This window comes from Macadamia integrifolia, chromosome 9 (assembly GCF_013358625.1).
Source record: "Macadamia integrifolia cultivar HAES 741 chromosome 9, SCU_Mint_v3, whole genome shotgun sequence".
Taxonomy (NCBI): Eukaryota; Viridiplantae; Streptophyta; class Magnoliopsida; order Proteales; family Proteaceae; genus Macadamia; species Macadamia integrifolia.
The window spans coordinates 18,408,804-18,433,535 of NC_056565.1; the positions used below are offsets into that span (position 1 = coordinate 18,408,804).

At 39.4% G+C, this 24,732-nt stretch overlaps 1 protein-coding gene across 2 annotated transcripts in view; it reads right to left on the minus strand.

The window, feature by feature from the left end:
• LOC122090182 (histidine kinase 5-like) overlaps positions 1–24,732 on the minus strand; it is a 44,017-nt gene that overhangs the window by 9,591 nt on the left and 9,694 nt on the right. For both annotated transcript variants that reach the window (XM_042660030.1, XM_042660031.1), the window contains exons 5-8: positions 21,625–21,718; positions 21,316–21,522; positions 7,576–7,706; positions 5,268–5,317 (exon numbers count right to left, since the gene is read on the minus strand). In XM_042660030.1, coding sequence (XP_042515964.1) covers positions 5,268–5,317; positions 7,576–7,706; positions 21,316–21,522; positions 21,625–21,718 — 482 coding nt within the window. The remainder of the gene's footprint in view (positions 1–5,267; positions 5,318–7,575; positions 7,707–21,315; positions 21,523–21,624; positions 21,719–24,732) is intronic.

Sequence of the window (24,732 nt, forward strand, 5' to 3'; positions counted from 1 at the left end):
AAAAAAAAAAAAAAAGAGAAAAAAAAACCCTCTTTCTTTGTCCGACAGCCAAAAAAAAAAAAAAAAAATCCCAAAGCCTCCCTTTTTTTCTCCTCACTTCGATTCCCAACCAGAAAAATCCCACCGCCTCCTCTTTTCACTTCTTTTCCCTTCCGACAGCAGCCACCGCCTCCTCTTTCTGTGTCCGACAGCAAAGGAAAAAAAAAAAAAAAAAAAAAAAAAGCAAAAAGGGAAGTCACGAAGAAGGAAAGTCAAAATGAGAGAGAAACCAGAAACATACCTGTTGATCTAGTCCTTCCAAGCAGTGAAGACCTCCTTCGTCACCATCGGCTCTCGGGGTTCATTCCTCCTCACGTCGGTTCCCCTCAACCAGGCCTACGAACCGCTTCGCTGGTTTCGCCTCTGGACACTCCTACTTCCTCCATCTCTGTCGGTGATGGTACCCTTCCATTGAGTCTCCTTTTTATTTTATTTTTTCATTTTTCCACATTACCCCTCTTTTCTCTATTAATTCCTTCTATCCCTCATTTTTTTTTATTTACATTTAGATCCCTGCCCCACACTTGATATCCTTTGCGGTTTAATTGAATCTCAAGTAATTGCAATTCTGCCCTTCCAAAAAAAAAAAAAAAAAGAAAGAAAAGAAAAGAAAAAAGTTATTTACTAGTCTACCATATATTCTTGAGTGCTATTTTGTAATCATCACCATGGTAGCCAATAGTGAAGTTCAACAGCTGAATTCTTATAAAGGAGAAACTGATAAAAAATTTGATGCTCTCACTAACATGGTCACAACCCTAAAAACAATGGTAGAATCTATGCAAGTTTCCATGGGATCTATGCAAGTTTCTATTGATCGTTTGGTGACAGCGGATAAAAAAGAGTCCCATTCAATCTGGGGATTCTTCCAATACCACTCCACAGGATCCGTCAGTAACACTACCACCATCACCACCACCACCTCCACCACCATATGGGACTGGTAGACATGATGATGGAGCAGAACGAGCAGCAAAATTGGATGTCCTTGATTTTTATGGAGACAATAATCCAGAATTGTACCTTGACTGGATTCACAGTTTAGATACATTCTTCAGATGGTACGGGTTGACTGAGGCTCGAAAGATCCTATTTGCAGAGGCCAAACTGAAAGGCACGGCCCGAGTCTGGTGGATCAAGCAACAACAACAGAACCGAACCCGAGGCATTGTTTGGTCACTACTTGGGCTGAAATGTATGAAATCATGAATCGACGATTCTTGCCTTCTGATTACAAGCAACGCATGCATCTCAGGTTTGCACAGTTGAAACAAGAGAATTTGACTATTGAAGAGTATGTTGCTAGATTTTATTATTTGGCCACTCGTTCTGAATTTGAGTGGGATGAAGAAGTATCAGTGGCCCAATTTTGCAATGGTTTGCACCCTCAACTTAGTGCTGCCCTTGCATCTAGTCGACTACCTACCATGGAAGACGCCGTACAAGTAGCATATCAGGTTGAGGAAAGTCTGAAACGCCCATACAACCAGAGAAATTTTGCAGATACTTTTTCTCGAGGTGCTAGTTCCGTTTTGCAACAGTCTTCTACTCAAGAGAGGTCATCTAGCAAACCACAGGCTAGTGCTACATCTATGGCCTATTCACGATCTAGTCGGCCGTATTCTCCACCTCGTCATGTTTCTGAAATGTCATCTTCACGGCCTACTCGCCCATACTCACCCCCTCGGTGTGGTTCAGATAAACCTTCTGATTCTTCAAAATTTACAGTTCGGTGCTACTCATGCCATCGATTTGGACATATCAATGCTCAATGTCCCAGCCGTTTGGTTGCTTTTATTGATAAGGATTCTCCTATACCATATATTCCCGAAGAGCAACTTGATTCTGACACAGTTGATTTAAGAGAAGAGCGTGCAACAGGTGAAGTCAGTGACACTCTCAGTGACGAAGACCAACATCCTTTTTATGTCATTCGTCATGTGTTGACCACTCAGAAGGCCACTGACAATGAAGATTGGCGCCGCAGTAGTATTTTTCAGACTCGTGTGAAGTGCAATGATCAGTTGCTAACCTTGGTCATTGATGGAGGCAGTTGCACTAATGTTGTCTCTGAAGACGCTGTTCGTAAGCTGGGATTGAATACAGAACCACATCCTAATCCTTACAAGGTTGCTTGGGTGAACAACACTAATCTCAAAATCACGGATAAGTGCTTGGTCACATATTCTATTGGTGGATTTAAGGATACAGTCCAATGTGATGTCCTCCCTTTGAAGGTGTGTCATATCCTTCTTGGTCGACCTTGGTTGTTTGATAAGAAAGTACAGCATTGTGGCTATGCCAATACCTATGCCTTCAAGCATGCCAACAAGACTATGAAGTTTCATCCTGCCAAAGATCTCTCTGAAATTAAGCTCAAGAAGATGGTGGGATTGTTCCTCATTCAGCGTATTCCTTCAGACGGTCTGCTCGGTCCTTTCCCTAACTCGACGGAGTCAAGTTCTTTTCAGAGGAGGAGAGTTGATGCAGATACGGCTGCCCTTTCTTGGTTGGACCAGCATGACCGGCTTTGGAAGCCAAGAGCCAAGAAAAACCAGTCCAGCCCAGGGCTTTGGTCCAACAAGGGTTGGAAATAAAATTAGTAGTTTACTTAGTATTTTATTTCATGCTTTTATTTTCCAGACTTGAACGTAGTAGTAGGATTTACTTCCTTGCTTTGGTTTCCTTTTTATAGTTGTTTCCTAGTTTAGGCTAGTTTCCATTTCAGTTAAGTTTCTAATTTCATGTTCCTATTTTCCTATATATTGGCTGTAATCGATTGAAGATTTAGAGAGTGATTTGATTATTGAATGAATGTGTTGAGTGTGATTCTCCGTTTTTCCCCCTCTCTACTTTGATTTCCCCTCTCTTCCCTAAGGGTTCTCCATCAAATGGACTCTTCATGCATAAGCCATCCTGCCAAAACCAATCTAGATCCCCACCCCCTTTACAAAATAGAAAGTGAAAGAAATAGAATCCCAAAAAAATAAAAACACCTGTATATTCGTCCTCTTAATCCAATTATTTATTCACCAAAAAAAAAACAATTATAAGGAAAAGGAAATTATTGAAAATAGAAACTAAATTATAGAAGCATAAAGATAGGATGTTCCTCCACTCAATATCCCCAATGGGGCCCACAAGATCTTCTAGAAACTATCGCCACGCAAGGCAACAACTATTTCTGAAATAACTCCCACGAAAGCTGCTATGTGGGCCCAAACCACTGTTCAAGTGAACAGTACCATTGTTCACGTGAACACTAACCTCCTTAACTGCATTAGTAAGGCAAAGAGGATGTCGGTTGAGGGAGTGGGAAAAGACACAGAACTTAATAATCTAATGAATGATATGACCCTAAATAGATTGAATGGCAGGACAAGATTCATGTAGTCAATATCAAGAATAAAGCACAAGGGTTTTCTGAGTTGAGTTTAACTAAGAATTGAAAGGAATGAAAGTCTCGTTATATTTCCACAAGGAAATGTGGGGAAAAGAACATATAATACAGGCAAGGTTATAAATGCAACATGATTCTGAAAAGTGGCATCCAAAAGCCAAAAAACTGGTTCCTGATGTCCTCACACCATTACCTATCTACATGACAAGTTTAACTTTAATTTCTCTCTCCAAGATGGCAAGGGACTCAACTAAACCTTAACCCAACTAAATGGGGTTAGCTACATCATTCTGCAATCAACTCTATTCAAAGCCATACTTATTATTAGTCCTAAGCTATTCATGTCTTTCCTCCCCACTTCACCTAAATTCATTTTAGGACTACCCCTGGCTCTTTTAGTTTCTCCAATCTGAATTATATCATTATCCCTTACTGGAGCATTCAAAGGCTGCTGTTACACTTGTCCATACCACCTCAAACAACTTTTTCTCAACTTATCATGTACTAGAGCTACTCCTAAATCAACTCTAATTTTTTCATTCCTTATTTCCTTATTTTATAATTTTCTAGTTTTACACTCATCCATATCAATATCCTCATTTCAGATGCACTATTTTTTTTTAGGGCAAAGGACTTAAGTTTTAAAAAAAAAAAATTTGAAGAAAATTTAATAATATTCAGACCCTGCTAATCGTCGATCATTGGGAAAAAAATTTGATAAATGAGACTGACACAGAGAGGGGAATTATGCATGTGGCTGATACAGAAAGTACCCAATAAGGTGGACAGTGAAGATCTGCCATAACATGCCCCCCATCTGGAAGAAACCTTCTTGACTGCTTCTTCAGGTTCCAAGCAAATCCTTCTTATCCTTTAAAAGATCTCAGAAATTTTATGAGTCTCTTGGAAGTAACAGAAAGGTTTAGAATCAATGCGCAGAGGCAACCTCTATCCAGAAGCTCATAATAGTTGCATTTCTTTCCCTATTTGACAGTGCAGGATGCAGAACCATGCATGCAGATTGCAAAAACAGATAATAGGTTAAAGCAGTTACACAGGCCTTTGAAGCAATTAAGCTCTCATTCCATGTAAACAAGTCATATTGAGGAAAACACGTTCTCTCACTTAACCAGCTTCAGAAGGTACACACAGAGAAAAAAAGGAAAGAAGGCCGATCACTCTACAAATAGAACAAATAAAAGAAATAACTTCTTTAACCCCAAGGTGGTTGCCAAGTTGGCAAGGGACCTTCGCCTCAAGAAGCGTGTGGTTCTGAGTTCGACTCCTCTTATCTCCTTGGAGCCACTCACTCAGGGGGGGTTTAGTACTCTTCACTACTTTCGGTGAAAGTTGAATGGTTCTCATTCAACCCCGGAGGACCCGGTCCATACGGTTGTGGGGTCAGTATGGGCCCTCGGGACTAGTCAGGCCAAAGTCCCAGATACCCATTGTTGGCCCAAGAAAAAAAAGAAATAACTTCTTTCTTTTGCTATTAATGGTTTCAAAAGAGACAAGTTCTTCTTTATTAAACAATAAGAAAAATTAGTAGTCGAGTTTAAGATGATCTCATCCCCAGAAGTTGATCCGTTATATATATACACACACTTTGTTATGCTGAATCAAGTGTTGTTCAAGGAAATATATGTAATTCTATCTAGAGAAGAAGAATGTGACAGATATCCTGTTTGTGTAAAGTAAACTTATTTTTTGCATTCAAGAATCAAATAGTTCAATACTTTTTTACATATCAAAAAATATATATATATATATATATTATATCAACAAAAATATTCTACTGAGAATCATGAGCTCTGCTCAAAGTTCACACCTGATCAAGTTGGTGAGAATTTGCCGAATCCTCAGAACATCACCAATAACCTAAAATGTTAATGCAACAAGAAATGTGTCAGAAAACACATAACTCTGATTATGAATAAAATGCACATTTATATTTGAAGGATGTATGTTCTAGTTGAGGAACAAATACTAGGAATAAGTGGAACGAACACGCATCATCAAAGTATTACATGCTTAAATGTTAGAAAAAATATCTTATGAGGCTCAGCATGATTAACAAGTGTATCACTTAGGAAAATCAATGTGATACAAAAAATTCAGATCAAATTGAACAAGTGAACTACATCAAAATCGGTACCGCAGACAATGTGCTTTGCCACAATCGTTATAATATTGAGATATATATATATATATATATTTTCACTCAAAGTTATATATTTTATACAACCTCGATGTTATATAAGTGCTAAATGGTTTGGTAGCTCAGCTGGGTAGCGGAGTTGATTGCCTATTAGGTTCAACAAGTAAGTAGCTGAGAAACCATAGACAAGCAGAGCAACAGCAGGACTTTGACCAGTTCATTATAATAGTTACTGACCTTGGACATAGCTGGAAATGATGTGGTTGTCTGATTCCACATCCCAGTTGATTTTATATGTGAACCAGTATTTCTTGTGGAATACCCTCATATACCTGTGAATCCCTCCACCTAATAATTTGAGCTATTGGGATTTGACATGGTATCAGATCAGTTTTTCTCCAGTCCTGCTACAGGTGTCTCTAGACCTTCCTCCTTTCATCCATGCACATGTACACAGTTCTGTCCTACTTACATGTGATGGGGATTGTTGGGAGACTAGTCCCACATCGGCTACTCCTGAGGCCTTCCGTCTCCTCATATACCTGCGAGTCCCTCCACCCAACAGGTTCAGCTTTTGGGATGGATATTTACGGTTGAATCAAAGTGGCAGAGTTAGGTGAGACTAGCCTTTGGCCTAGAGTGGTTTACGGAAGCAAAAGTAACTTCTTTGATTCAATACAGAAATACCAAGGTGCACTCTACTTTTCCCAAACAAAAACCATGTTAGTTGACATAGAGCACATGTTTTATTTTCATCATATACATAGGACTAGATTTCACAGTTCCACCAACTTTTTGATTTTACTAGATTTTTGAGAGAGGAGTTTAAACTTCAAACCAACTATAAATGTTGAGATGAGAGATGCGGATTCTAAACTACGGGTTAAAAAAGATTTACTTTACAACCAAATATCATAATAATGTATTTCCTAAGTCTTCCTAACACCAATTACAATAAAAACCTTGAAGTAGATTTTAATCTCTCAAATACTAGTTAAGTAGTTTTAAAGAAATGAAATTTTCCCTAACAATTTAAAATTATTCACAATTGCCCTTTCCATTGTAGAATCGGCTTGTCAATAGAACTTAGAGGAGACATTTAGTATCCAAAAGCACACTTAGATTAGGCCTAACATATGCAATAGGCCATACTTTAACCATGTGGTTGGAGTAAAAGGTAGTGTGGAGAAGATATCTGCAACGACAATGATTGCTCTTGCCTGGAAAGCCTAGGTCCAGTTCCTCAGAGGTAGGGGAAACAAAACAATTTAAGTTGCAGGAATCAAGTGAATCAAGCCGATTCAAATAGGATCACGGATCACTTGATCCACCTGTAAACCCAAGAATCACACAAACTCAGGATCGGGACCTGCTGAATGCCTGAGTCTGATTCGAATTCGCCAATTCGACCAATTCAATGCCGAGTTTTGAAACCATGGCCATATCCAAATTACTTAGGGCCGAAAACATGAACATGGCTCAAACTAAGAAATTAATCATGATATCATCTACAGGATAGATCTTCACATCCTTTTACATAAGGGTACCAAGACACTGGAGTCAACTAACAATTGTTTATGAAGCACTATTGGGATACAATGACTTTTAATTTCTATTCATGTTGAGCACTTGATCTGATTGACTATTCATTAGTTGAACTGTGAAAGTCATGTATGTGTTACTATCAATCTAATCATATCCATACCCTCATTATAGAATATTATGTCACATCCCCACACTAATATTTTTGCTTCGTGAACATAGTTTCTTAGTACCTACATGATCAAACCATTGATACTTACCCATCTACCAAATATGGATCACACAAAAAGAAGAGCATGCAGTAGAAATACAAAACATAAAAATAGCTATCCATAGTATGTGTGTGTTGTGTGTGTATATATATATATATATATATATACATTATACATAGAGAGAGAGAGAGAGAGAAAAAGAGAAAGAAGGTAAGATCTCTCACTTCCACAGGAACATCATCTGCTACATGTCCTTCCAAGGTCAACATCTTTTGCAATGAAGCTGCTGCAGTCTGGAGTACATGTTTTACAACCTCTCTTGGCCGGAATTTTGTAGCTTCTAACTTCATTGCACCTAGAGGAAACACAGACAAGCAAAAGTAAGAATCCTAGTTAAAGCACCAACTAAGAGTAAACAAGTAGTTAGAGCCAATTTTGAAGACTTCTATCCATCTGGATTTAAGAAATCTGGTTATAGAAGCATCGTAGGAATAACTAAACTGATAAGAAAATTCGAGACCCTGAAATAGATGTCCTCTAATCATAACTAAAGACAGTTCATTGGCGGCAGCTTCACATTAAGCCATATTCGAACCCAATAACAAAAACTTGAAAGAGAGCTACTAGCTAGCTCTTTCTCACATTCTGAATTTATGCAGTTATTAAATTGATCTTGGAATCGATCCTTTTGAATTGATCAATATGGGTCCATTAATAAGCTATCAGATATCCATGTATATAAATATGTGATGGTATCCTAATCACTTATAGCTAGTGACAATGATAACCAAGAATAACCAGAATCACAGCCAGAAATAAACCAGAAATAAAGTACGATCTGTAACTCACAGCAGCCTAATCAGATGGGAAACTCCCTACTGATGTGATGAACAAATTATCAAATCTGATCTTCATACAACATCTGGATAGGGAGAGTTATGTCACTATTACAGAATTAGTAACAAAACCAGAATCAGAAAGTTAGGGGAAACAGAATATCAACAGTGATCTGAAACTTGGTCAATGACAGCTCTTGAACTTCTAACAGAAAACCTGCAAAACCATATTTGAAAGCTAGGAAATAGCAGTTACTAATTCGGTAAACGGAGTTGGAAAGGGCCCGTGGGACTAGTCAGGCCAAAGGCCTGAATACCAGTCGTTAGCCAAAAAAAAGGGAGTTGGAAAGTGAAACAGAAACTAATATTCTCCAGTCCAGTAGCACCTCAAGCAGGTCACAATAGAAGAGAACAGAATCACAGATGGAATAGATTTCACCACCTTAAGAACAAGGACTGAAACAGAAAGATATGTTGGTCTCCACCAACTTTATAAGGTCTCCCACCTCTCTTCACAAAGGCTTCCCATCCAGGCTGCCTCTCACAGCAGTGGTCATCTCTCACAAGAACACAGAAGCACAAAGCGCCCATAGTCTTTCTGTCAAAATCATGGGAGACTAAGAACTACCTCCTTCATTAATAAATTGCCTTGTTACAAAAATAGAAACTCTCCTTCGCTAATGGAGAGATTTAACAAAATAGAAACTTAATAAAACTTATAAGGTAATAGGAACTCAACGGATAGAAACCCAATATTTTTAATCACTAAGAAACAGAAAATAGAAACTAATAACTTAATCCCGTATAGGACTTAAATCTCTACTATTTGGGCTTATAGAATTGGCACATTACAATAGTAAACCCAAAAATATAAATCCCATGGCCCATATAACCCATTGGACACTCTCAAAACTACAAATTTTAGTCCATTCTCGGTCCAGTTTGATGTTCTGGCTTGTTACTAGCTTTCTTGTTCTTCTAAACAGCAACAATTCTCCCCATCTTGGAAAAACGGACAAGTTATGTAGTCATAACAAATCAGTTCTTCATGTTACCATCCCATCAAAATAGTGGCTCTGTTGTCCCTTCATAGCTCTGATATGAAAATGATGACATCCTGCTAAGGATAAGGGCTACATAGATTGTCTAGATTCATTGTATGTGGGCTTTGGACTGTGATCGTACTATGACCCAACCTTAGCTAGCATACCTTCCATGTAATCCAGTATCCATACTATAAATAAGAACAGCCTATGTCACTCTAAATAAGCCAAATTATTCTTTGAATCCTCTCTTCTCAACTTGGTACCAGAGCCCAATACATTGATTATCTTTTTATTTTTCCGCCGACAAAAAAGGATTAAATCACTGCTCACCACCAAGGGAGACCCCATATGACTTCCACGTTATTGGCCTAGGCCACAGCCCCTCCAAGGCCCGTGCCACCTCGTTGTGCCTCGTTGAGCCTTGCCTGGCTCCTACCAGCTCTACCTAAGCCCCGTCTGGCCTATGCCAGCTCCACCTGGCCCTACCTGGTCCTTACTGACTTGCTTGAGCCCTTCCTGGCCACGCTTGGCCCCTGCCAGCTCCACCAAGGCCCTACCGAGACTCTGCCAACTCCATCCATCTGGCCTCGCATGGCCTCTGTTTCCCTCATCAAACTCCCTTGGTCCTTGCCGGCCTCGCCTAAAGCCCTACTGCCCTTATTGCTCCCTGACGTGCCTCATTATAGCCCTACTAACCCTGCTAGCCTCTTCTACCAAAACTAAGGACCCTTACCCTTTTTTTTTTGGCACCATATTATTGTGTGTTGTTTAGTTGTTCTCATTGTGAGGTACTTCTCATCTTCCATTCCTCGTTGTGTTTCTTCTCTCAGCTCTATGACAGAATTACTAGCAGTTCCATAGGAGGTACTAGTTAAAGTATGCGGATGGGGAAGAAAAATAAGATGAGAGTTGGAGGAGAAGAAGAAGAAGTAGAAGAGGGAGAAGGAGAGGAGGCGATGGTAGTGTGGAATGGTATGTTGTGAGTAAAATCTCACTAACACCAAATATATTACTTCACAAACATATTTACAGGGAATTTCGCATACCTCCCTACAGAGAGAAAAAGGGAAAAATAAAACATAACATTACAAGTTACTAAACTACCCTTAGTGAAGCTCACACACTCCATGAGCTATAGCTCTAAATTCTGCTTCTGAACTAGACCGAGCCACCACAGGTTGTTTTTTGCTCGGCTATGTGACTAGATTTCCACCTACAAATGTATAATAGCCTGATGTAGATCTCCTGTTAGAGATTGAGCTAGTCCAATCTGCATTAGTGAAGCATTTTATCCTCATGTGGTTATGCTTGACAAAAAGTAGTCATTTTCTTTAAGAGGACTTCAAGTACCGACGAATGCAATAAACCGCATCCAAGTGCCTACTCTTGGGAGCATGCATAAACTAACTCACCACCCCCACTGCATAAGTAATGTCTGGACGAGTTAAGGACACATAGACAACCTTCCCAACTAGCCTCTGATATTTCCCTGCATCAATAAGAGAAGGGCCAACATCTTCCCCCAGCTTATGATTCTTCTTAATAGGAGAACTTGCAGGTTTGTAGCCTAACATTCTTGTTTCTTTCAATAGGTCTAGGATAAACTTCCTTTGGCATATATTTATGCCCTGACTTTGGGAATAGCCATTCTTTAGAATGGCCTATCTGAACCTTTCAAGCCAGGCCTTTGGAGATTTTTTAAGACCATATAGAGCCTTCTTTAGAAGACACCTTTCCTGCAATTGAAGGGAACTTAAAGCCGGGAGAAGTTTGCATATACACCTCTTCTAAGTCGCCATGTAGGAAGGCATTCTTCATATCTAATTGATACAATGGACAATCCTTATTTGCTGCAAGAGATAAAAGGACCCTTATGGTGTTATGCTTAGCCACACGAGCAAATGTCTCCTGATAGTGAATCTCATACACTTGACTGAACCCTTTTGCCACCAGCCTTGCCTTGTACCTTTCAATAGTACCATCTGACCGGTACTTGATTGTGTAGACCCACCTGCATCCAACTAGAGTTCTCCCCCTTAGGTCAACCAATTTCCAGGTACAATTTGTCTCGAGGGCCATCATTTCCTCAGTCATGGCCTGCTTCCACTTAGGGTCAGACATAGCTTCAGAAACACTCTTGGGAATAGAAATAGATGAGAGAGAAATAGTAAATGCAACACCAGTAGGGAAGAGAGTCATAGGAATCAAAGTGGGATATAGGATTAGTACAAGCTCTCTTTCCCTTCCTAATAGCAATAGGAAGATCTAACTCTGATGAGGAAGTAAAGATATTACCTGACTGAGGAGGGTGAACTTAGGATTTGGATTCAAAGAGGACTCTTGGCAGGTCTTCTTGTTCCTCCTTGTGTACAGAATGTCTACCTTTTCATTACCTAAAACTAAACCACTCTTGAATGATCACCAACATCAAAAATATCTACCTCTTTGTGTTTCCCAATGTCAAACATAAATGGAGACATAGGCAATGGGGAAAGAAAATGGATTTCATCAGTAGCCTTTTCACTCTCATTATTCTCCCCTTGAAAAGGATGCTGGTGAGGTGCAAAAAAAGGTGCAAACTCAAAGAAATTGACATCCTTGGAGAGAAGCCTTTGTCTGGAAGAAGGATGATAGCACTTGTAACCCTTGGTAATGGAAGAAGAGCCAAGAAAGATACACTTAAGAGCCTTGGGGTCCAGTTTAGTCCGAGAAGACTTATTAACATGGACATAACAGATACTCCTAAACACTTTGGGGGGAAGAGAGAAAGAAGAAGACTAAGGAGACAAGGTGTCCAAGGGAGTTTTGGAGCCAAAACGTTTTGTTGGCACTTGGCACACGGTTGATCAAAAAAGTAGCAGTAAGGAAAGCATCATACCAAAAAGTTTTAGGAACATGCATGCCAAAGAGAAGACCCTTACTAACTTCCATGATTCCATTAGATGGCAGTTTTTCCTCTCAACTACCCCATTTTGTTATGGTGCGTCAACACAAGCTAGCTGATGAATAATTCCATTATCCGTAAAAAAGTCTTGAAAACCACCATACATATACTCCCCACTCTGTCAGAACGAACAATTTTAATTTTGGTGTCAAACTATGTACATATCATATGATAAACAAATTTTAAAGGAATTATACACATCTCTCTTATACTTCATCAGATTAGTCCAAGTAGCACAGGAAAAATCATCAACAAATGAAATAAAGTAGTGAAAACCAAGTAAAGAAGTAGTAGTAGAAGGCCCCCAAACATCAGAGTGCATAATGTGAAAAGGAACAGTAGATCTATTACAATGATAAGGATAAGAACAACAACAATGTTTGGCAAAAATATATGGTTCACAATTAAAGACATGGGAATTAAGAAAAGAAGTAAATAAATGAGGCAATTGTTTCCTCATAACAACAAAAGATGGATGTCATAAACGTTGGTCCCACAACATCATAGAATCCACAGAACTGCTATCAATATGTCCACACACAGGACTGAGCTATAGCCAAAAAAGGTGATTTAGGTAGATCCCTTTCTCCTTCACGCCCACTGCCAATAATTCTCTTCATCACCAAATCCTGAAAGAGATAATGAGAAGGAAAAAAGGTGACAGAACAGTTTAAGGATTTTGTCAGGTGACTCAAAGATAAGAGATCAGTGGCAAGGTTAGGAACATGAAGAACAAAATCAAGTGAAATGGGAGAAGTAATAGGAATGCTACATGTTCCAGAAATGGAGGAAAGGGAGCCATCGATGACCCTGACCTTATCTTTACCGGAACAAATAGAGTATGAATCATAATAATGGGACGTACCAATCATACGATCCTTAACACCAGAATCAATAACCCAAGGAGTTGTGGAAGGATCAAATGAGGAAACCTGCAAGATTGAAGCTGAGGAGTCTGAACTGTAACTGAAGAAGATGATGAGCCCCCCAGTTATGACATGACCCGAATGCTGTAATGTCCTCCCTAGGAAGGGAATTGTGCTCTGCCTGTATGCTAAAAGTAGACCCTATAGTATCAGTCTCAGCCTGAATAATGTGGGCTCTAGCTCCCCCTCTATGTCCACCACGAGCACCACTAAATCCACCACGCATACCAGGAGGACCACCATAAAGAACCCAACATCTCTCTTTGGTGTGCCCAAATTTTCCACAATAATCACATCGTCTGTTATCTCCACAAGGTGGCCATTGACCTCGGCCACCACCACGCCAATCTCTTTGAGAGTTAGTAGTAAGAGCAGACAGCTCAAGAGGGGAGGTTCCATGGCCACCCGCCTGGTCTCCTCACTCTGCAAATAGATACACACTTCATCAAGGGATGGAAGAGGAGACCGGCCCAAGATTTGTATCTGGATTGGCTTATACTCGAGATTCAAACCACCAAGCAAGATAAGAACACGTTCTTTTTCAAGTGTTCGATAAACCTTAGCTTCATCTTCAGGATTGGACAGTTGAAGGTTCCTATAGTGATCATACTCCTCCCAGAGACTAATTACAGTGTTGTAGTACTCAAAAATGGTCCCATCCCCTTGCTTTATGGCAATAGCCTTTTAGAGTAGTTGATAAACTTTGGCCGAGTCACCCACATGACCAAAAGTTTTAATAACATTGTCCCATCCTTGGCAGTCTCTTTCCTCATAAACCTTCTCCCAATCTCAGGTTTCATAGAAAAAATCAGTCATGTCATAAAAATGGAGTTTTTAGTCTCCCATTTTGGATATGTCGGGTCATTTGGGTTAAGAGCCTTAATGGTACCCCGTACCTGTAACATACCCGAGCTTTCCCCTACTCTGCAAGGAAAGCTCCACAGAATAAGCTCAATCCAAATAATTTGTGTTGTCCAACTTCACAATAGAAATTTGAGTATTTGGATTATCAAAAGCCACAGGGGTGGCATGAGTAGAACCACTCGATGCACTGGTTCAAATATCTCCAAAGAGGGCCCCAAGTCCACTATCATTAGACATTTATAGGGAAAGGATCACATACAAGGTAAGGAGTACACATTCTACCCAAATTTGCTTTCCCTAGGCCTGGTTTTGATTATTGCAACCTTCAAGTGTCTCTTTCTTCAAAGGAAAACTCCCTTTGGTGTCTCCACGGTCTCCTCGTATGCCTCTCTCAAGGTTTCTTCAATCTTCTCACATAGAAGTCCCTTTCCTTGGAACGCCTTTGTAACCTAGAGTTCTAAAGAGAAGAGAAGAAGAGAGGAGACAATTTACAGCTCTGATACGTAGAATAATTGGATGGGGAAAAACAATGAGATGAGAGTTGGAGGAGAAGAAGTAGCAGAGGGAAAAGGAGAGGAGGCGATGGTAGTGTGGAATGGTATGTTGTGAGTAAAATCTCACTAACACCAAATATATTACTTTATTAACATATTTATAGGTAATTACACATACCTCCCTAAGGAGGGAAAGAGGGAAAAATAAAACATAACATGAAAAGCTACTAAACTACCCTTAGAGCAACAAAACTAATATCTCTAACAGTACTAGGGGTAGTGATTTGAGTCATCTTGAAACCCGTCATCATCGCCCATCTTCCAGTAAAGGCCCACTAAGTTGAATGGGACCAAGTACCTTGCCCAGTCACGGGTTTGCCTCCTTACTATTTATGGTAATCGTTTTCCGAGGCACCTCATTGGTATGCTAACCAAGGGCAACTGCAAAAAATAATTGATTGGCTAATGATGCTCTTATAATGTCATTCCTACTAAACTCTATAGAACCATCTATCAGTCCCAACCTTGTCCTTTTGAACTCTGCAAAGGACTGATGGGAGGATGTTAAGCGCATGTATGCTCAGTCAAGAAACCATGCCCAGATTTATGAGATTCGTCGTCAGGTCCATGAGACTACCCAGAAGGATTTATCTCTTTTCGCATATTATTCCACCCTTAATACTTTGAGGTAGCAGTTAGATTTTTATCAACCTATTGCCATGGCTTGCATTGTTGATGCTTCAAGCTTGCAACATTCAGAAAGGGACATGAAATGGGAAGGGTCTATGACTTCCTTACTGGACTGAATCCGGAGTATAATCAAATCCATGTTCAGAATCTTGGCAGAGATACATTCCTTACACTGCACCAGGCTTGTAATATGGTTCAACATAAGAATCGGAAGCGCTCTCTTATGATGCCCTCTGCTATCCCTACTCGATCGGCACTTGTTACTACTCAGGTTTCACAGACTTTGGACTATCCTGGTTCCGCCACTAAAACTGGTCCTCCTACAAAAGACTTAGTTAAGTGTAACTATTGTGGATGTCCTGGCCAGCTGTTGGAAGCTCCATGGTCTCCTTAAAGGGGGCATGGTGGGAAACAAGGATCTTCTCGACCTCAAGGTCATCTCTCTAAGACAAATGACGGATCATCCTCTGCTACTACCTCTCCATTATCTTTGGAACATATGGTTGCTCCCCAATGTAAAATTCCATAGCTTGGTACAACACCCCTACCATGGCATCTTCCACTTCACCTCAAGTTTATCAAGGCGTAAGGTGACCCAAGGCAAGGGAGGAAGGCAAAAATAAAGGCGACACCAACAAGGTGATGCCTTGTCGCCCAAGCGTCACCTTGATAACTATGCTTCACCTGCTTCTCATCTAGCCCAATTAGGTATATTTCTTGCTACCTCTCATTCTAATCCCTCTTGGCTACTTGAATCTGGGGATTCCAATCCTACGACCAGCTCCTCAAACATATTTCTTACCTATCTCCCATGCACAGGTAAGGATAAGGTCTGAGATGCTAATGGCTCCTTATCTGTAATTTCTGGTAAAGGTTTTGTTTCTTCCTTTCCTACCATCTTCTTATCATCACTCTCCATGTACCTAATTAGTGTGCCAATTTACTTTCTTATCGTCTAACTATTGACCTTATCTATTGCGTTCACTTCTACTGCACCTGTGTTTTAGGGGCAACGATTGGATATGGTAGGGTATGAGATGGGATGTATTATTTGGGTCTAGATCTCACGACTACACCTCCTCCAGTCTCAACCATAGTTGTCAAGGTAGTACACTAGCAATGGCAACGGCGCCACCTTGGCATCTAGGCGATTGTCGCCTTCTGGTTTTGGCACTTATTTATGCGTTATATCATTTAAGTTCATTTACATAAGAGTACATAGCAGGTCTAGGCGACCAGCTATGACATATGGAGTGGAATGTTAGGCAGTCAATAAGAGTACTTTGAATAAACTAAGTGTAGCGGAGATGAGAATGTTGAGAGGGTTGTGCTGGAAGACCAGGAGAGATAGGGTAAGGAATGATTGTTAGAAACGATTTGGGGGTTGCACCAATCTAGGACAAGCTCCGTGAGATCCGGTTGAAGTGGTATGGCCATGTTCAACGGAGACCTATAGATGCCCCAGTAAGGAAGAGTGACCAGATTCATTTGGAGGGAGCCAGAAAAGGTAAGGTTAGGCCTAGGATGACTATTGACGAAGTGGTTCGGAAAGATATGCATAGGGTAGGCTTCGATCCTATATGACTTCGGATAGAGTTTTGTGGAGGACAAGGACTCGTGTGCCAACCCCTTATAAGGGATTCCCATTATGCGTCTTTCTCTACTACTTTACCTTATTCTCTTATCTCAAGTTTTCTTCATTTTAACCTCTCTTTTAGGCTTCTTTATTTTTAATTTCCACATCGGATCCATGTAGCCGACCCCATTTAGTCGGGATAAGGTTATGGTGGTTGTTGTTGTACTATTCATAAATAAGAAAATACCCCTTATTTGAATCCAATAAAAATAGCTTCAAAAACAAATTCCAAAAGGATAAAAAGCCAAACCCCCCAGTCCAAAAACAAAAATTGGATTTGTGGTTGTGGGGGCAATTTTCAATTTTCATATGCAAAGGTTTTTCTTTCAGAAAATTTCATAATTCTTATCATGGTAAAACATTACCAAAAACCAAAAGTGCAGAAAATAATTTATTTTTTTATGTCCATAAAATTATTTTCATTTGGGCGAGTTTAACAGCATTGGCACATTTTAAAATAAGTTTGATTGAATATAACTTTGACATTACAACTCAGAATTTAATTAATCTTACAATTATTGGTAAGTTGGCGTTTTGATCTATCTAATATAAAAAGTCTAATGTAGAAATCAAATCATTTGACCAGTTAAACTTATTAGAGAATAAGAACATTTCTCTAAATGTTGATTTTTGATGACTTGATGTGACTTAGTATTGATTTTCTATGACTTGATGTGGCTTATTATTGATTTTTTATGACTTAATGTGGCTTAATGTTGATTTTTTATGATATAAGGTATATGTAGCATACTAAATAATGTTAAAAAAGAAGGGAAATAAAAAAAACACCTGGGCATTTGGTCGCGTAGGCGTAAGCATATAGACAACCCTCCACCGCCTTGGTTCACCTTGGCACCATGAAAACTATGGTGTCTACTCACTCTCTTCAAGCAAAATGTGCTCTTACTCGTATGCATCAATGGCATTGCCATCTAGGTCATCCTTTTTTTTATGTTTTAAGTATTTTTTTTTTTTCCGTCATTAATAAGGCATTGTACCATGGACAAATTCATTTGTGATATTTATGAACTCTTGAAGCACACTAGGTTCACTTTTTTTCTTTATTTTTTGGATGAATAACAAGAACCAAAAAAAAAAAAAGGGGTCCTTCTCGGAATGTTAGTCGAGGTGGGTTCAAATGGTTTATCTCCCTTATTGATAACCGTACATATCCAACTTGGGTTTATCTTCTCCAAACAAAGTGCAAAGCTTTTTGCCTTTTTCGATCCTTTCATACTATGATCTAGACTCAATTCAATGCCCAGGTTCAGATCATACGGAGTGATAATGGGGCGGAATATATTGATGGCCAAATCCTTCCGTATCTTTACTAACATGGTATCCTATCCCAAACCTCTTGTGTTTGTACCCTTGAACAAAATGGGATTCTGGAACAAAAGAATTGATATCCTTTTGAAGTCACCTAGTCCTTAATGTTTACCATCTATGTTCCTAAATTTTGTGGGGTGATGATATTCTTGTCGGTGCTTTCTTTATCACCTAGGTCCCTTCCAATATCCTTGACTTTAAAACCCCAGCGAGTCTACTTCCAAACCCCTCCCTTGCCTCTCATCTTCCTCCCCGAGAACTCGGTTGTGTTGCTTTGTGGTCATTCCTCTCCCTCTCGATACAAATTGGATCCCAGAGCTCGCTGATGTATCTTTCTTGGGTACCATGCTTCTCTAAAGGGTTACAAATGTTATCATCCCCCTTCCCACAAACTCCTCATTACCATGGATGTGACTCTTCATGAAACTAAGTCTTATTACTAGTCATTCATCAGGGGAGAGTGTAGAGGAAGAGATTCCTTCCAATGAGATTTCTCCTAGCCCTCTAGTTATTGACATTGTTCAAATTCGAGGGAAAAGGATAAACATTATTCAAGTTGCTAGTGGAACGGAGGATAAACCTAACATTCCACCGGCTCTATTGGAATAAAGGGATCTACTCACTTAGTCTCAGAAGAAAGAAAAACCTATCTCCAATCTACCGTGGCCATCTAAGCTACCTAATCTAGCTCCTTCATCATAGACATCAGGTAATGATATTTCTTATTCATCAGATGATGATAAACCTATTGTTGATAGAAAGGGAGTCAAAACCTGTGCCCAACACCCTACTTCTAACTTTGTCTCCTATGAATCATTATCTCCTTCCTATCGTGCCTTTGTTTCCTTTTTCTCCTTTATGTCCATCCTGCAGGGCTGGAAAGAAGCTATCATAGACAATAAATGGAAGGATGTTATGGTAGAGGAAATGCAGGCCTTGAAGAAAAATGAAACCTGGGAGCTTGTCCCCTGCCCTGAAGGGAAGAAACTAGTAGGATGTAAATGGGTGTTCAATGTAAAGCACAAGGTAGATGGATTTATTGAGAGATAAAAGGAAAGGCTGGTTGCGAAGGGTTTAACACAGACCTATGGCACTGACTATCAGGACACATTTGCCCCTGTTGCAAAAATAAATTATCTTCGAGCATTGCTATCATATGCTGCAGTTCTGGGATGGAATCTTCAAATACTGGATGTAAAAATATTTTCCTTGATGGTGATCTTAAAGAAGAGGTATACACGGATATCCTTCCAAGCTTTACATCATCATCTATGCTTGATAAGGTGTGTAGGTTATGGAAATCTCTCTATGGTCTACAACAGTCACCTCAGACTTGATTTGGCCAATTCTATGCAGAAGTTTGGCTACAAACAAAGTCATGTTAGTCACACACTGTTTGTCAAACACAAGGATGGAAAAGTTAACGCTCTAATCGTCTATGTTGGCAATATAGTAATAATAGACAATGATGATGCAGAGATCTCTATGTTGAAACTCAGTTGGCCACGGAGTTTGAAACCAAGAATTTAGGACCCCTCAAAAATACTTCTTAGGGATTGAAGTGGCCTGATCTAGCAAGGATATCTTCATTTCCCAAAGAAAGTATGTCCCAGATCTCCTCAGTGAGACAGGTATGCTCGGATGTCAGCCTGCGGATTCTCCTACTGAGGTTAATAATCAACTTAGCTGTTAAGGGGGAGATTTGCTAGGTAAGGAGAGATATCAGCATCTTGTAGGAAGAATGATATACCTCTCCCATACCCGGCCAGACATTGCATATGTTGTAAGAGTTTTAGCTGTTTTCTTTATGATCCAAAGACTACTCATCTCAAGGCAGTATATCGAATTCTGAGGTACTTCAAATCCGCACCAACAAAGGGTATTTTGTCTTCCAACAATAGCAATTTGAAGCTGGAAACCTTTACCGATCCAGCTCCTTTGATTATTGCCGCTCAACTTCAATGTCTTTTACATTTCTTGGAGGAAATCTAGTTACATGTCGAAGCAAGAAGAAACCAATAGTGTCCAGATCTAGTGCAGAAGCAAAATACCAGGCAATGGCACAGGGTGTCTATGAGCTTACTTGGGCTCAAAATGTTACTTGGTGATCTAGGAGTGAAATCTGAAGGACCAATGAGGCTCTACAGTGATAATAAGGAAGTAATCAGTATTGCTCATAACAGAGTCCAACATGACAGAGCTAAGCACATTGAGGTCGATAGACATTTCATCAAGGATAAGCTTCAACAAGGCACAATCTGCATCCCATTCACCACCTCAAAGAACCAATTGTATTCAAGTTGGGCATCTATGCACCAACCTGAGGAGTGATAAGGATAAGGGTTATGTAAACTGCCGAAATTCATTGTATGTAGGCTATGATTGTACTACGACTCAGCCTTAGTTAGCATACCTAATTTGTAATCCGTTATCCACACTATAAATGAACGGCCTCTGTCACTCTAGACAAGACGAATCATTCTCTGAATCTTCTCTTCTCAACTTATCCTAATCACCTATTACTAGTGACAAGGATACCAAGAATAACCAGAATCTCAGGGCCAGACACAAACCAGTAACAAAGTACGATCTGAACTCACAGCAAGGCCCAACATGTATGGAACCCAACCCTAAGCTTAGTCAAAACTACATATTGAGGTGATGAACAAAATATCAAAATCTTGTCTTCATTCAACAGCTGCATAGGGTGTTACCTCACTATCATAGAATTAATAAGTAGCAAAACCAAAACTTAGAAAGTTAGGGGAAATGGAATATAAACAGTGATTTGAAACTTGGTCAATGACAGCACTTGAACTCCTAACAGAAACCCTGCCAAAAGTAGAATAAAATGCTAGGAGATAGCACCTACTTAATTGGCCCATTACAAAAGTAAAACCCAAAAATATAAAGCCCATGGCCCATACAACCCATTAGACACTTAAAATTACATATATCAGTCCATTCTTGGTCCAGTTTGATGGTCTGGTTCGTTTGCTTGCTTTCTTGTTCTTCTGAACTAGATCATTATGTTGGCAAGAGCAAGCACTCAATGTCTTTTTTACCCAAAGAATCCTAAGTAGAGTGAGCGAAGTTGACAAGAGGAAAGGGATCTATACCAAATGTACATGCTTATATCCAATCATACAAATGAGCATTCTATAAAATAAGGCTTTCAAAATAAGGGTGAATCTCAGACCTGATTCGACCTTGGAAAGGTCAAGTATGTCATTAATAAGTTGCAGGACCAAATCCCCAGATGAAATCATGACATCCAGTAACTGTCGTTGCTCATTATCTAGCTTTGTATTGGCAAGAATCTCAGCCATGCTAACAACCCCAGAGAGAGGAGACCTTATCTCATGAGACATTGTAGCAAGCATTTGCTTAGCTCTCATTGTTTCCTCTACAAGAGAAATAGAACCATAATAAGTGAGTTCTCTCGCTTCCTTAAAGTGCATCAACATAAAATTCAAGATTACTCACAGATTAATAAAAGAAATAAGACCTGTAATATGGATTGTTTTATTCAGTTCTGTTTCCATTGCCTTTTGAACAGCTAGCTCTTCTCGAATTTTTGACATTTTTTCTCTTTTTTCTACCTGTCAAGCATCAACTTAGGATGTCCTCAATTGTAAGTGAAAATAAGATTGAACAACCAACAGATTGCTTTATTGAGAGGGGAGTTAGCAACAGAAACAACATGTGATTTATGTAAATAAAAATAATTGAACCACTAGTAATACATAAGGCATGGATTGGCACAGAAAACAAACCAGTCTCATAAAATAATGTAAGAAGTTAAAGCAGAACATATTAAAAGAGAGTTGCAACTCATGCCTTTTCGCACCACAGGTTCACAGTAATTTCTGCATTCAAAAGTTACTTATCTCAACTGCACTTCATATTTGAGCACAAAATAGTCACTTTATTGCATTTTCACTCCCAAACAAGTACAGCAATTGCCTCAAAGTCCATGTTAATAAAAGATCACTGTTGGTGACATTGTTGTCACAAGGAATGATATGGAGGAAATTTCTCGCCTAAAGACTGACCTAGGTCGGGAGTTCAGATCAAGGACCTAGGTAAGCTACACCACTTCCTTGGCATTGAGGTTGCTCGTTCAAGTAAGAGCATTTTCCTATATCAGAGGAAATACTTGATCTTTTGTCTAAAACTGGGATGCTAGGTTGCAAGCCTGCAATAACTCCTCCCAAGGAAAATGTTCATCTTTCCAGTAAGAACGGTGATCCAGTGGATAAAGGACAATAAAAACGCTCGGTTGGTAAGCTTTGTTATTTATTTCATACTCGTCCATATATTGCCTCCAGTGTGAGCCTCGTGAGTCTGTTTATGCATGATCCATATTCCACACGGTCAGAGGTTGTGCATTGGATCTTATGTTATTTAAAGTCTGCCCCAGGAAAGGGAATACTTTTTTCTTCTCATGGTCATATTTGAGTGGAAGCTTTCACTAATGTTGATTGGGCTTGTTCTCTAGATGATCCACGTTCTACCACAGGTTATGGCACTTTTGTTGGGGTAATTTAGTTACTTGGAAGAGCAACAAGCAGGCTGTTGTTGCTCGCTCCAGTGCTGAAGCAGAGTTTCATGCCATGTCCTATGGTATTTGTGAGCTGATGTGGCTCCAAGGTCTCATGAAAGATTTGGACCTTCTTGTTCCCTTGCCTATGATGTTATGTTGTAACAGAAAATCTGCCATTAGCATTGCTCACAACCTGGTTCAGCATGATCGTGCCAAGCATGTGGAGATTGACCAATCACTTCATCATGGAAAAGTTGGATCAAGGGTTGATTTGTATTCTTTTCGTCAAATCGGGTGACCAACTTACTGATGATTTTACTAAAAGATTAGTTAGCAAGGTGTTTCATCCCATTGTGTGCAAGTTGGGCATTTGTAATATTTATGCACTAACTTGAGGGGGAGTGTTGTAATATGGGTATAAGGATATTTCTGTCCACAGGGGCATAAGGGTATTTCTGTCCATAGGGGCTTATTAGCTTGTACCTATCTTTCACTAATTATAAATAAAGAGGGCTTATCACTCTGACAGCCCAATCATTCCTCCAACCAAACACCTCCCAAATTCTGAAACCGTAATTTCTGTCCAGCTCTGGGTTGCGGTTGGTTTCCAAACTACTTGGCGGATTCCAGCCAAATTTGGTGGACTGATTGAAGGTGTTCCTAACCACACCCGACCCAAGTTTGAGCCACATCTGAGCTTTGGTCTGTGAGTTATCAATTTTCTCTTATTTCAACCTATTTTCTCTAATCTGAGTAGTTCTTCTTGGAGACCAGATCTGGAAACTTAAATCTGAGTTTGGTTTGGAGTTACGTATTATCTTGGGTTATTTCCTAAGGTGAATAACCTTAAATCAACAGGTCAGCTTGCTTCACAAATATGGTTGTTGCTGTTGTTGAATGCAAACATGTAGCCTGGATTTGATGCAGACATCAACCAAGCAAGGGATGCAAGCCTAGGAATCTAACTTCAACAAGTGCCTATGTTTTTAATACAATCTCATTATGAAACCAGGTCTGCTATTAATTGAAGAGGCATGATTCTGTTAAGCCACCATAACCTTTTGTTAAAAGATTCTGGATTAACTAAAACTTTTATTTGGAGTCTCAGATATTTTGCTTCAGAATATTCAACATATGACTGTAACAAGCACAATAAAGCTACAGCCATTCCACAACTAGACTTTCCATTGTAGTGCTACAAAGGAACAGGCAGCACTTGAGCCATTTTTATGTTATTTCTTCCCCCCTAAGTCATGAAGTGTAAATTCTAAGGGAATATAAGTAATTTTATAATTACAATTTACAATTATAGTCATCAACGTGTCCCCTAGGCCGCCTTGGCGTTCCAGGCGCTATCATGGGTCCAAGGCGACAGCACGTCTTCTTTGATGCGAGAAAGGCAACTGCCTTGGATGTCTTGGCGTCGTCATGCCTTATATTATGTCAATTATTTGACATTTCATGAAAAAAAAATGTTTTTTTCTTTGTTTTTTTTCTCCCCCCTTTTATGAATGCGAATATTATTTACCAAAAAAAAATTGAATACGTATATGATATTATGTGCTTTGTTTATTAAATGTTGGCTTTCTCATATTGAGTCGTTACTAGCATAATTATATCATATTGCATTGATATGGCTTTTATGTTGCATATAAGCATAATCATAAAAATTATCACTGTTATATTACATATATTGTGTGCCCATGGCCTTGACAACTATGTTCAGGATAAGGCACATAAGACAAATGATCATATTCTAACTCAGTGCATCTGCTGCAAGACATCCTGAACCTGTTTGGAAATTAAATACTGCTTATTGTCAGATTGTGCAGGGTTTATTCAGAAGAGAGATAAAGCAGGTTATTTGAAGGGGAAATTCTTCAGTAGAGGAAGTCAAATCAATTCAAAAATATAATCCTTTAGGATTTCTTGAATTCAGTGACAAGAGGAGTCACATGGACAGACTTTATAATCAGAACATGCAATCATGGGTTAAATTGGCTCTAGGTTTTGGGCTGCCTTGGTATCTTTATCCATAACTAGTTGTATCTACCTCTTTTTTTTTTTTTT